At 32.3% G+C, this 11680-nt stretch overlaps 7 protein-coding genes across 7 annotated transcripts; 3 read left to right on the top strand and 4 right to left on the bottom strand. All coding sequences in view use genetic code 6, as the record gives it.

The window, feature by feature from the left end:
• Window positions 1-4: 4 nt before the first annotated feature.
• On the bottom strand, window positions 5-1924 carry SS50377_24545 (uncharacterized protein; the record flags this gene model as incomplete). The annotated part of the gene is made up of 1 exon (XM_067908386.1): window positions 5-1924. One exon carries the CDS (start codon window positions 1922-1924, stop codon window positions 5-7), a length of 1920 nt encoding a protein of 639 aa, XP_067765360.1.
• Window positions 1925-2311: 387 nt separating this feature from the next.
• On the top strand, window positions 2312-3580 carry SS50377_24544 (putative ephrin-receptor like protein; the record flags this gene model as incomplete). Its single annotated transcript, XM_067908385.1, has 1 exon — window positions 2312-3580. One exon carries the CDS (start codon window positions 2312-2314, stop codon window positions 3578-3580), a length of 1269 nt encoding a protein of 422 aa, XP_067765359.1.
• Window positions 3581-3956: 376 nt separating this feature from the next.
• SS50377_24543 (DNA topoisomerase 2) lies at window positions 3957-8084 on the bottom strand (the record flags this gene model as incomplete). The annotated part of the gene is made up of 1 exon (XM_067908384.1): window positions 3957-8084. The coding sequence occupies one exon, from the start codon at window positions 8082-8084 to the stop codon at window positions 3957-3959; it is 4128 nt and encodes a 1375-aa protein (XP_067765358.1).
• A 53-nt stretch (window positions 8085-8137) lies between these two features.
• SS50377_24542 (uncharacterized protein) lies at window positions 8138-8902 on the bottom strand (the record flags this gene model as incomplete). The annotated part of the gene is made up of 1 exon (XM_067908383.1): window positions 8138-8902. One exon carries the CDS (start codon window positions 8900-8902, stop codon window positions 8138-8140), a length of 765 nt encoding a protein of 254 aa, XP_067765357.1.
• Window positions 8903-9262: 360 nt separating this feature from the next.
• Window positions 9263-9685, top strand: SS50377_24541 (uncharacterized protein; the record flags this gene model as incomplete). Its single annotated transcript, XM_067908382.1, has 1 exon — window positions 9263-9685. The coding sequence occupies one exon, from the start codon at window positions 9263-9265 to the stop codon at window positions 9683-9685; it is 423 nt and encodes a 140-aa protein (XP_067765356.1).
• Window positions 9686-9799: 114 nt separating this feature from the next.
• On the top strand, window positions 9800-10078 carry SS50377_24540 (uncharacterized protein; the record flags this gene model as incomplete). The annotated part of the gene is made up of 1 exon (XM_067908381.1): window positions 9800-10078. One exon carries the CDS (start codon window positions 9800-9802, stop codon window positions 10076-10078), a length of 279 nt encoding a protein of 92 aa, XP_067765355.1.
• Window positions 10079-10083: 5 nt separating this feature from the next.
• On the bottom strand, window positions 10084-11178 carry SS50377_24539 (uncharacterized protein; the record flags this gene model as incomplete). Its single annotated transcript, XM_067908380.1, has 1 exon — window positions 10084-11178. The coding sequence occupies one exon, from the start codon at window positions 11176-11178 to the stop codon at window positions 10084-10086; it is 1095 nt and encodes a 364-aa protein (XP_067765354.1).
• Between the last annotated feature and the right edge of the window lie 502 nt (window positions 11179-11680).

Genomic DNA, 11680 nt, shown 5'->3' with positions numbered 1-11680 from the left:
TTTATCACTTCACCTCATCCATCAGGACCTTTAGGATCTCCTCATCGTCGATTCTGAATTCTTCACCCTGGGGGTTTAGCAAAGTCTGTTTAAGGGCCTTATACAGTTCCTACATGTTCGTGTTTACACCGCGAGGTAGGAACGATTACAGCCCTGATGTATCAATTGGGTGGTTAGCTAAATCTAATTCTGAAGTAGGCCCTAATACTAAGTTAAGCCGCTCAAATAAATCTTAACTCAACAATGAATCATCAAAAACAGATCGTTAGAAGTTAGAAATTTCGCGTTAATCTATTTAGAGATCAGACTCTTTCAGAAGTTAGGTGGGTTCCGTAAAATCATCTTAACCAACATCAACTGCTGTAACGAAAAACGATGATTTATCAGGTGAAGGTGCTCTAGAAGCATTAGCAGATTAATTCTTGGTGTTAATTTCTGACATAAGTTCATGTCTTGTTTTGTTAGAATTTGAAAATAATTATAATGCTTATTAAATAGAATCCGCAATAAGTAAATTTTATGCTAAAACTCCATCTTATTATCGTAGCCATGTGCTAAGATAATCCATACCGTCTTCAGCTAAAAAATGTTTTCTATTAGATAATGGTCGCACGAGTTTATTCTGATAATATTTGTGTGGTTTTTAAATTTCGCTTGGTAAAATCGTTGCCAACATGCTCTTACATCTAATTTACTTACTCTCGGATTTAGTTGATTCTAAATAAGGGATGATGTCTTTTGTATCCATCTAACTCTCAACCAAGCAATCTTATAAAACACTATGTTTCTCCCGATATTGCATTCTCATACCCAAAACTTCCTATCTTTCGTAGACAATAACATCAATATTTTGTGTATCTGGTATTTTCCCAGTTAAAATTTTACCAAGTTCATCTTTGCTAAAAGTTACAATTGCTGGTTGCTTTTAGTTCTATTTATTATCAACAACGCTAATATCAATATATTCTAGTGTATCAATGTCAATATTACGTAGAAAAGCTTTAATAGTATCAAGGCTGCGAATTTTGGGATTATCTTTAATTTTTAATGCTAGTAAATGTTTGAAGTTCCCAAAATAATTTAAGTGCATTGATGCAAGATTACAGTTACATAGAGATAAAAAGCATAAATTTGGAAATATATTTGCCAATAATAGTAAAAATTATTTTGTTATATGATTAGAATCGAGAATTAAATTTTATACATTAGGTAATGGTTCTTACAATTAGGAAAACTATTTAAACTTCATCTAAGTTAATGTTAATTGCTTTAAGTTTGGAAATTTTGACAATAAACTCGTTAGCTTTTCAAAATCTTAAAAGAAATTCATTGATAGATCGATAGACTACAATGACTCATATAACCCTAGCTAAAGTGATTACTCTAAAGATACTTATTCAGTAATTCCTAACATTAGCTCTAATTTTATATCATCAATTTCATTATCAGATAAATCTAGGTTTTTAATGTTCTGTAGTAAAAAATCAGTTAAAAGTAATCTATTTCCTGAAACGATTAACTTATCCCATGAATAAGGATCAGGAAAATCTACATCAGTGAATTTTCTATCTGTAGCTACCAAATTTTTAGTTGTAGTAAGGAAATATTACCAATCTGATACTGGATAATTAATTGGCCTGTTAAATTCAAATAAAATATATGGATTTAGAACCTTTTCAATGGATTTAGGTTGTGATTGGCTACTTTTCTAGGATTGCTATGATTCTGGTCTTTGCATTTCGTCAATAATATTCATACGCTTTTGACGAATGAAATCATCATGAAACGATAATTGTGAAACTACTAACCTTTTTGGAATATTTTTGTGCTGTTATTATTCTTCACTACTAGCATACAAAGTGAAAACAGATTATAGTTTTTCCTTCGGGCGTATTGGAGATGATGTTAGCACATTTCCGCGCATATAAATTTTATTATTTATTTATATCTTATATAATATTATCTAAAAGCTAGATGTAGATATTTGTAGGTTTGGTTATGATTCCTTATAATGATGGTCTTAACATTATAAGCATATGCTATAGGTACTTTTGATACCAGTTTTGACAAAGAACATATTGGCAATATGTAAGCATTTATAAATAAAAGTATTGTATATGCAGGCTTTCAAGCCCACTGGACTCTAAATGACATTGATATAGGTAGATTCAAAACATAACTTTTATAAATCTATAATGTTTCTGCAGTTCCACTTATTCATTGGGATCCAATGTTACCCATAAATAATAAGGATTCAATGTAAGCGATACTTGCTGGACTACATGAAGACTACATATAAAAATTTTATGGAATGCTATAAGAGTTTGAACAAGAAACTAATACCTCGTCTATTATATTGATAGGTGCTTATTCTAATGAGTTTCCATCATTCTCTATAGATCCGGATATTTTTAAAAAAGTATTTTAAAAATTAGTAGTTGACGCTAAGAAGGCTAATATTCGTTCTAAATTCGCGTTTGGTATTTCTGCATCTGCTTGTGATGGTCCTAATGGAACTTATCAATAATGTGATGGATGGTACGTTGATGAGGAAGACAAAGTTGTTATTTGCCCTGAAGAAGGAATTTTTGTAACCCCTACTGTGAATGCTACACAAAATGACTATAAAAGCACTACCTGTAAAAGAAACATTGCCGACCTTTATCCTGGTGATTCATATGTAAATTGGATTGTTATTCATACTATGAATGATAAAATTGGGGAATGGGAAACGTCTGGGGATTTAATACACAAAGGTATGTTCGCTGCTAGCCTAGCTAGTAATACAAAGCCAATAATGGTAATAATTGGTAGTAGAAGCGACGATGTTTATAGTAAATCTAGTTTTATAACAGAAATGCAGAAATGGACTAGTTATTATAGTGATACAAATCCATGGTGGAACTAAAAAATTGCAGGAATAATGATGAATAATAGAGAAGGTAATTTTGATACTGCGTTTTATAATTCTTTGAAAGGTGATATTGTAACTAGTAAAAGCAATAATGGCATTGAATTATTCAGTTATAAAAAACTATAAACTGTTTTTAAGACTGACGTAAACTCAATTACCAACGCAGATTTTGAGGCGGCCTTGATTGGCGCATTATGTAGTCCTGGAAATGAAGGAGACTTAAATGCTGGAGTATGTAGGCCATGCCCTGCTGGACATTACCAGTAATCTTCTGGGAAAGACTCATGCGATATGTGTCCATTAAACTTTTACAACGAAGATGTCGGTTAAATATTATGTATGTAATGCCCTTTTGACGGTATTACACTTCATCCAGGTGCTGCTCGCAAAGATTACTGTGAATGTCCAGCTAACTGGTTTTCTATTGATGACGAGGATGATGAATGTAAGCCATGTCCTAGAAACTAATACTCACATCCTGCTGGACTATGTGTAGACTGTCCCAAAGATGCATAATTTAGTGGTTCAAAAGGAGGTCCAGGTGTTGGGTGTTTTTGTAAAAAGGGCTTTGAATGGAAAGGTAGGGAATGTGTAACAAAGGATAGCTCGGCAGGAATGTTGTTCTTTGTCGGAATAATTGCTCTTACGGCTGCAATAGTGATTTGATAATAATCGTAACCTTTTTTATGCTAAGTGATGTTTACTATACTAGCATGTTGTAATGTCATAACTTCTCTCTACTATACTATATTTAGTATATAATATAAAGAATATAAATTAAATTTTGAGTTGTAAATATTCCTATAAATATGTTTATACCCATATCAATATAAATATTGAAGTAATATATTATTAAATAAAATGAAATAGTGAAGAAAACTATTGCAAATAAAAATATTTATATTCCACGTATATATCATAATAGTCTATGTTAAACCGTAGTATTCTTAAGTAAGACTTAGAAATATCATTAAATAAAAATAGGTAGTCTTTAGGAAACAATATAGAATCTTTATTAAAATAGTTAACATATTTTGATACATCACTCGAGATCATCATCAATAGAGTAACTTTACTCTGCAGAATCAGATGAGAAGCTAACCTCGGTGAGTTCGGATTCTGATACCTCTTTCTTCTTAGGTGCAGCCTTTTTAGCAGGAGCCTCAGATGCATCCTTTTTCTTCAGTAAGGAAGGCCTGTCATCTCCTTTCTATTTAGATGCAGGCTTCTCTTTGGGAGTGTCCTTGGTAGCCTTAGGCTATTTCACTGCTTTAGTTTTCTCTACTATCTTAACTAATTCAGGTTCAACATCAGAATCACCATCAGCGCCTTGGAAGTCAGCATACTATTTGTCTACTTATTATTTCAACCTAACAACATCTGCATCTTTAATTTCAAAATTAACACCAATGATATTCTTCTTAACATGATTGTCAAATACGTCCAGGCTGAGATCTAGTCTTGATAAATCTTCTAACCAAATGTTTTCAACAGGTTTAGCAAGGAGAACAAGATATTCTCTCTCTGCCTAATCTGCCTGTCTTCTGAGCTCTTCGTACTTTTCTTCAGTAAGAGAATAGATAGCCATGTTGAGCAGATATGAATAACAATTAATTCTAGTCTTGCTGTCAGGTAAAGATTTTATAGCTTGGAAAAACTTTTCCCTATCCCGCACATCCTAAATACGCTTAACAAGAGCATCCAGGAAAGCACGCTGCTCAGCATTGTTCGAATCCTCTTATGAGTTTTCATCATGAACGGCCTCTGAAGAACCTTCTAATAAATGAAGTCTATTCATATGCGTAGGAAGGAACTTATTTTTCCACAAATCCTCAGTTATGATGTCTCTTTTAACATTATTTACCTTAATCTTGCCTTCAATTACAAACTAAACAAACCTAGCTCTCTCATTTTATTCTATAGCACGCTCTTGAAGATAATCCAACTAATCTTATTTTCTCTTTTAGTAGAAATTCATACGCACTCTAAAGAAGGTATCTATGATGCTCTAAACAGTTGTATACACCTATATATTTCCGTTCTCATTATGAAGTACCATGTTGGTAGTCTTCTATGATGAAGTGAGTTTCATGACTTTTAACACATTTTAATATTATTCAGTATTTTTACTCTTGGGATTAACATTCTTGAGAAAATGTTTAGCGTATTGTTCGGAGAACTGAACATGAATATCAACAGTATCATTATCTGAAAAATCATTAACCATAACAACCTAAGGTTTCCCAACTCCTTTTTCTTCTCCTTTATTTTCTGTTATCCATGACTATAGCATTTCCCGATAATCTTCTGTCCAAACAGATGGAGGCAATTCAGTGATGCGAATAGAAGTAGAGTTAGTAATTTCAAATTTACCACTAAATATCCATCTTTCAATGTGAATATTATTTGCATCTTCGTATTCGGTTTTTATGCTACCTTACCAATCACGATACCAAGGCATTATCTACTTAGAACCATATCTTAACTCTTTTGTAGATTTTTAATATAGACGCATTCTTAAGCAGTGGATAAGATCCCTAGGATTAAATTAAGGTACATTAGAAGAATAACCAGTTCCAATACCAGCAGCTCCATTGACTAATACCATAGGAATAACTGGTGCATAGAAAACTGGTTCAACAACTAAATTATCATCTGTAACTCTTTCGTATAGTTTTTCATCTTGCTTCATGAAAATATATTTTACAATAGCCTGCAAATAAGTAAAAATATATCTCGGCGCCGCTGAATCCTTACCACCACGTGCTCTTGATCCAAACATACCTTTGGGGACGAGTATTGGAAGATTATTAGCTCCAGTAAAGTACTGTGCCAGACCTACAATAGTATCATTCAGAGAGGCTTCGCCATGATGATAAGCCGCCTTTTCTGAAACATTACCAGAAAGTTGCACCACTTTAAGAGGTGTTACAAGATTTCTCTTTAGTGCTGCAAAAAGTACCTTTCTCTATGATGGTTTAAGACCATCTATAAGGGAAGGAATCGAACGGATATTAGCATATTTTTCGAATAAAACCAATTCTTTATCCACAAAATCTGAAATATTGATAATTTTTTGCTTATTATCTAGATAAACATCTGCGCTTGTCTCATTAAGCCAGATTTTACGTTAATTACTAAGTTATTTATGAAAAGCTAAATTAAGTCTAGCAGAAGCATCTTTGTCATGAACAAATTATTTTTAATTCTTAACAATATTGTTAGAAGTAAAATATTCTCTTGCTTCGGCCTTATCTGAAGTACCAAGACCCTTATAGTATTGGACTTACCATTTTTTAATATCAATTTGTTATTCTATCCATGTTTCTAATTCTTGTAGTGTATAGAAATCAATAACCTCATTGCTTCCTTTTCTTCTACATCTTACAATAGGTGTGATAAATTCTTACAAATAACCGCTTTTCAAAAGATTGGGCCAAAATGTATCAAATACGTTTAAAATTAATCCTTTAATATGAGAACCATCATAATCCTAATCTGCCATAATAACTACCTTCCCATATCTCAGTTATGCTATATCAGATTAATTTTCATATTTACATTGCTATCGTAGGCCTAAAATCTTCTTGAGATTATTGATTTCAGCATTATTAGCAAGCTTATCATGTGATACTTCTCTAACATTTAAAACCTTACCACGTAATGGGAAAACACCATAAAATTTACGTCCATCCTTAATCTATGAAATTCCTTCAACTGCAAGACCTTTGGCAGAATCACCTTCAGTCAAAAATAGAAAACATTTATTCGATTGAGAAGTACCAGCAGCAACGGCATCATCTAATTTTGGAACAATTATATTGGCTTTCTTTGCTCCATCCATTTTGGCTAATAATTTACTTTAGGTTTTAGAAACCAATTACCCTAATGAATATAACAATGTATCATTATTTTACAAACTCTTAATGAATTTTTTATATGATGGATCAGTATCTATGAATGTTAATGTTTTCTTCAGCTATACTTTCGGTGTGCGAAGGGCTACTTTAGTCTAAGAGTCAAACGATGGATTAACTATTAAAGATCTGATTACAATAAATACATTATTTTTCACCTAAGCTCTAGTTAATTCTTTAGGATCTTTGATCCCGTCTTTAGCTAAAAATTTCTTAACAGCATCATTCAATGGAGCGATAAGGTTATCTATCATTAATTCTACATGCATCCCTCCTTCTAGCGTACAAATAGAATTAACAAACGAAAGTTGTTAAAATTCTTACGCTTCTGAATAGAAAACAGCAATATCCCAAAAATCATGAGGACTATAATAGCTTATATACTAATCTTACCAGAAAACTTATTTAGATTTGGCAGTTGTAGTAGTTGCTACTGTAGCATCTGTTGGTTCCGCCACAGGTTAATTTTCTTCAACAAATTTTGGAGAACTAGCAGTGAAAAACATTCTTGCATAGTCTTAAAATCCTGAAACAGGTAATCTTTCCTCATTTAAAAATACTTAAAGTTTTTCATTACAACCGGCGATATCAAAGATTCTTCTTCTGAGCAAAGCTTCATTATCATTATTTAAATCTGTAAGTTAAAATCTAGCGTAATCTGGTATAAAACTTATTTTAACATAATTTTAATTAGATGATGTATCTTTTATCTCTGGTTCATTTCTATTAAGCATATTATTTGTCCACAGCTAAGTATATTTCTTTCCCCCTTCACAGACTTCTACTTTAAATTATTTAGAGTAAATGTTAGTCAATTTTGCTCCAAAACCGTTACGTCCCCCTGTTACTCTCTCCTCGCTATCATCATAATTGCTAGATGTCATAAGCACGCCAAAAGCTAATTCAGGAATATACATCTTCTCTTACTTATTGAAAGATAAAAATCCTTGAACTCCATCATTTTAAACTGTAATTTCTTTGCCGTCTGGAGTACTCTCGAACCAGCACTTGATATAGCTCTATTTTTTCTATCTGTCCTTGTCTCTTTACTTATTATCAGATGCATTAGTTACTATTTCATCAAATATTTTGTAAAGTCCTGGTACAAAATTACCTTCACCTTGATAAAGCTTATTAGATGCATCTACAAACCACCCTTTAGTTTTCTCTGGAGTTATTGAACCAATATACATATCAGGTCTAAGCAAGACATGCTCTCTTGGGTCTACTCTTTTAACTGCAGCGCCAGACATATATGGTGGAAAGGAAATTATGATGATTATTATAATTTAATATTTTATAATATTCAACAAGAGTCACTAAAACTTGTGTCTAAAGCTACACACATTTCATCAAATCTACAGGTCACTTACTATTTATTTCTCAACCAGAACATATTGCCATCTAATTATAACCATAAATCCATTTCTGGTAGCAGATTCATGCATTAACTTGTCTCAAATCCCAGACTTATTCCAAATCTAACTAATATTACATTTTCACCCACTCCCTCTACAAGTGTTTATACTGTCACATCAGTAGTTCCAACTAATTTCACTATATTACCATTTTTATTAGAATTGTAGAAATATATTATTTCGTCTTTATTGGTGACCGTAAAAATTAAAAATTATGGAAAATGTCTCCATGACTCAAATTTACAGTCATCATTATCATATATACCAAAGTAACCACATTATTCTATACTTACTCCTATGAATCCCATTTACAGCTCATAATCTTTCACAAGAAAATATGCATAATTAGGGCTGTTATTTACTTTTTCTATGCTCATTAAATCTGCCTTTAAAGTAAAGTTGAAAATACCTGTTGTTCCAAACTCCATTAAACTTCTTATTACTCCATTTACTTCTAATTACGCTTTGAAAAATGTTTTTTATGATTTAGAACTTTACGATATATATACAATCGTGAATGTTTCTTCTATTAAAAACTCTATTTCTTAATTTTTTTCAGAGACACAATCAAATAATGCTCCAGAAAATATGCAAATCTAACCCCTCAAATAATTTATATTATCATTGCAATCTTTAAATATTAAATCTATCATTTTAAGAGTTACCTTCTTTTGTTAAGTTTTGCAAAAAATATATTCTGACGGGTTCTCGCTTATAATTATCACTTCTTGTATTTCGACATCATTTATACATTAAAACCTAATTGAATAATCCCCTTTTTATTACAAAAATTATACGGTAAAAATATTTTTCCAGTAAATATCTTCAGTAGGAAGCTATAAATACTGCGGTTAGTGCTCAAAAATAATTTGCTATAAATATTTAATGTCGTCGAATTAGTTCAGATCTATTGATAAAATCAGGATCATTCTTCGTTGTTTTTAGTTTCTGTTTAGATTGCTAATATTAATTATACTATTATATACTATAATTAATATATATTTAAAATTTAAATGTAGACTAGCTAGCCAACATCAGCAGCTATTAGCAACTATAAATATTTGGTATATTTACTTATTAGGTCAACTGTTTCAGATTATCGTACTACGCCTGTTTTGAAAAAGTGCAAAATTACTATGCCACGAGCCAACCAAAAGGCACTAAGGCGGTATATGAGAAATTTTATGTAGGAGACTGCTGAATTAAGTTACTCAAAGTTTTTAGAAAATTTAAACGGCTCTGACTTTTAGAATCTTGTAATTTAAAATGAATAAAAGATGTATCTTGGTGGAATGAAATGTCATTCTCTTGATTTTCTAGAGGAAGCAATATGCAGAAAAGACAGATAAAGCGAAGGTTTGAAAGAGATCGAAGAAGATTTAGACAAGCAAATCATAGGTTTACAAGTAGAAATTGAGAAACTTGAAAATGTGTGATTTTCTAACTATTTATCACATTATTTTATTCTACTATGTAATTTTTGTATATCAGTAAATAATTATTATTACATATACCTAACCTTTTCACTATCGATTTTTCATCATATCAAAATGAGCTTAAAATTATACCAATCCCTACTCACTCACAGTAACAAAACAGCCTTCGAGTAGAATAAGTTAGAACACGAAAAACACCTCATCAGCAAATCCAGCGTTCCTACAACTCCGAATTAAAAAATTATGGTTTAGCCCAGATAGTTCAAAGAACGCAGCCAGGAGCGATTAGAATCTGACACAAAAAAGGAACTTACGTCTGACTCAGATTTCGCCTTGACCATCTAATCCGGCAAAAACCAACTACATTTCGAGGTAACTAGTGACGAAAATTGATATTTTCACTCGAGCATGTTCCTTAAACATCTGCTGCTTGCTCTCAACTGCGAGGCAGCCCTGGAGGTGGCCGACTCGGATCTGGAGTGACTCATATCCAAAGACTTCTCCATGAACATAGCAGAAACGGAGCTTTTTGGGTCCTCTACTTTCGTTCTGAAAATGTTATTTTCCTGCTTCACGGCATCGTTTTGCCTTCTCAGCTGCTGGAGCTACTGCTCCAGCGTCTTTACCAGCTCCTCCTTTTGGTATATTTTCTCTTCGGATTCGTTCTGCGAAATGCGCTTCTGGGACTCCAATTCTCTAATTTGCGCGTCCTTTCTGGACGAGTTTGCGAAGGCCTCGGAGAGCATTTTGCTGTAGAGCTTCTCATGCTCCTTCAGCTTCTGGCGCTCCATTTCGGCCATTTTGAGCTCCTGAATGTGCTTGTCTTTAGTCATTTTCACGTGATTTTGCAGCTCCTCCTACTTCTTCGATATCGAAAGAAGCTTGGCGATTTGCTGCTTCATGCGTTCAATTTGGGCTTTATGCTGCTCGATTTCGTCGTGCGTCTGGGCCTTCTGCTGGTCGAATTGGGCTCTGTACTTCTCGGCGTATTCGACTTCAATTTTGAGCTTTTGGATATCCTCTTTGTTCATGTCGAGCTTTCCCTGCTGCTGGTTGATAAAGCCGTTCTTTTCGTCGATTATCATGTCCTTTTCGGCGATAATGGCCTCGTATTGGAGCACTTGCTCTTCCAGATTTGACTAATTCTATGGGTGGTTTTAGGTGGTCTGAATGAGTTCCTCAAGCTTTTTGGAAAGTAAGCTGTTGTCGTTTCTGAGCGTATCGTTTTCCAGTTCGATGTTGTGTACATCTTATCTGAGTTTCTCAACGAGTTGTGCATCTGTGGAGTTTGCGTTATTACCTGCTTGGGCTTGGTCTAACAAGGCCAACAATGAATTCTTCTATTCTTCGAGCTCTTTGACTCTGACATCGTCGCTGTCGGTTTGTGGGCAAAGTAACTAGATATTTAGGTCGTCATTTAATTCTGTTAGCATATCGACTTATTGCTATAGATCCACCACTTTAAGCTAAAGATCTATCATCTCATCTGACATTATGTAAAATTTAAAGCGGTATATTTTCGTAAATATACTTTATATATGTAATAATAATTATTCTTGTAAATAGGATATTGTGAATAATTAATTACATAAAACTTAATTACTTAAAACTTAATTAAAACAATTAAATAAAAAATTATATATTTATATATAAATTGGGTAGGAAATATTATTTGAATGTTTAATTTGTGAGTGAATATTATATAATATATCTATATATTCAAAATTGGTAGTTTAGCGATTGTATTTCATTCATTTAATGTTATACATATGATTGTTATCCTTTTACTTTTCTAAAGTATGATTCATTAATTCAATTTTTTCGATTTAATTTATTACTTATAATTTGCTTAAATAAGGGAGTATATTAACCTATAATTTATTTGATCTCATAAATTAATAATAATCGATCCTATTGTTTTAAAAGTTTATATACTGAAAACTTATAAGTAAAATTTATTATATTATTTGAGAGAAATAGTCAATTTTATATATT

The sequence above is a fragment of the Spironucleus salmonicida genome, chromosome 4, assembly GCF_000497125.1.
Source record: "Spironucleus salmonicida strain ATCC 50377 chromosome 4, whole genome shotgun sequence".
Taxonomy (NCBI): Eukaryota; Fornicata; order Diplomonadida; family Hexamitidae; genus Spironucleus; species Spironucleus salmonicida.
The sequence above is the reverse complement of the archived record's forward strand: the minus strand, read 5'-3'. Positions and strand labels throughout refer to the sequence as shown.